Source organism: Passer montanus, unplaced genomic scaffold (genome assembly GCF_014805655.1).
Source record: "Passer montanus isolate IOZ18808 unplaced genomic scaffold, ASM1480565v1 scaffold1516, whole genome shotgun sequence".
NCBI lineage: Eukaryota > Metazoa > Chordata > Aves > Passeriformes > Passeridae > Passer > Passer montanus.
In genome coordinates, this window is record NW_024362230.1 from 1 (window position 1) to 677 (window position 677).

The window sequence follows — 677 nt, forward strand, 5'->3', positions numbered from 1 at the left end:
GGCGCTGCTGGGGCTGTGGCCGGGGCTGTGGCCGGGCCCGGGGCTCGCCCTCGCCCCCCGCCCGCGCCCCCCGCCCCCGGACGCGCGCGGGGACCTGGACAGCGTCATCAACCTGGCCAAGGCGCTGCTCGGCGACACCAAGGCCTTCCTGGAGCTCCTGGTGGGTGCCCGCGACCCCCGCGACCCCCGCGACCCCCCCGGGCCGCCCCTCGGGGGGCGCGGCCGGGGCTGAGCCCTCCCTGTCGCGACAGAAGTCGCGATTCCCGGCCGAGGGCGAGCACAAGCTGGAGTCGCTGCCCGTGCTGGCCATGAGCGCGCTGGAGCTGCCCAACATCCAGGTGGGGCGGGGGGCTCCGGGGCGGGGGTCCCTCGGGGGTCCCTGCCCTCCCTGTCGCGACAGAAGTCGCGATTCCCGGCCGAGGGCGAGCACAAGCTGGAGTCGCTGCCCGTGCTGGCCATGAGCGCGCTGGAGCTGCCCAACATCCAGGTGGGGCGGGGGGCTCCGGGGCGGGGGTCCCTCGGGGGTCCCTCGGGGGTCCCTTTGGGGCTGGGGTCCATTTGGGGCCGGGGTCCATTTGGGGCTGGGGTCCCTCTGGGGTCCCTTTGGGGCTGGGGTCCATTTGGGTCTGGGGTCCCTCTGGGGCTGGGGTCCCTCTGGGGTCCATTTGGGTCTGGGG

General features: G+C 75.8%; 1 protein-coding gene across 1 annotated transcript in view; it reads left to right on the top strand.

Annotated features, from left to right (window-relative positions):
* Positions 1-4: 4 nt before the first annotated feature.
* The window catches only part of IL11 (interleukin 11), a gene marked incomplete at its 5' end in the record, with an annotated part of 2566 nt that continues 1893 nt past the window's right edge, over positions 5-677 (top strand). The window contains 2 exons of the mRNA XM_039702012.1: positions 5-160; positions 401-487. Of these exons, the coding sequence (XP_039557946.1) occupies positions 5-160; positions 401-487 (243 nt within the window). The remainder of the gene's footprint in view (positions 161-400; positions 488-677) is intronic.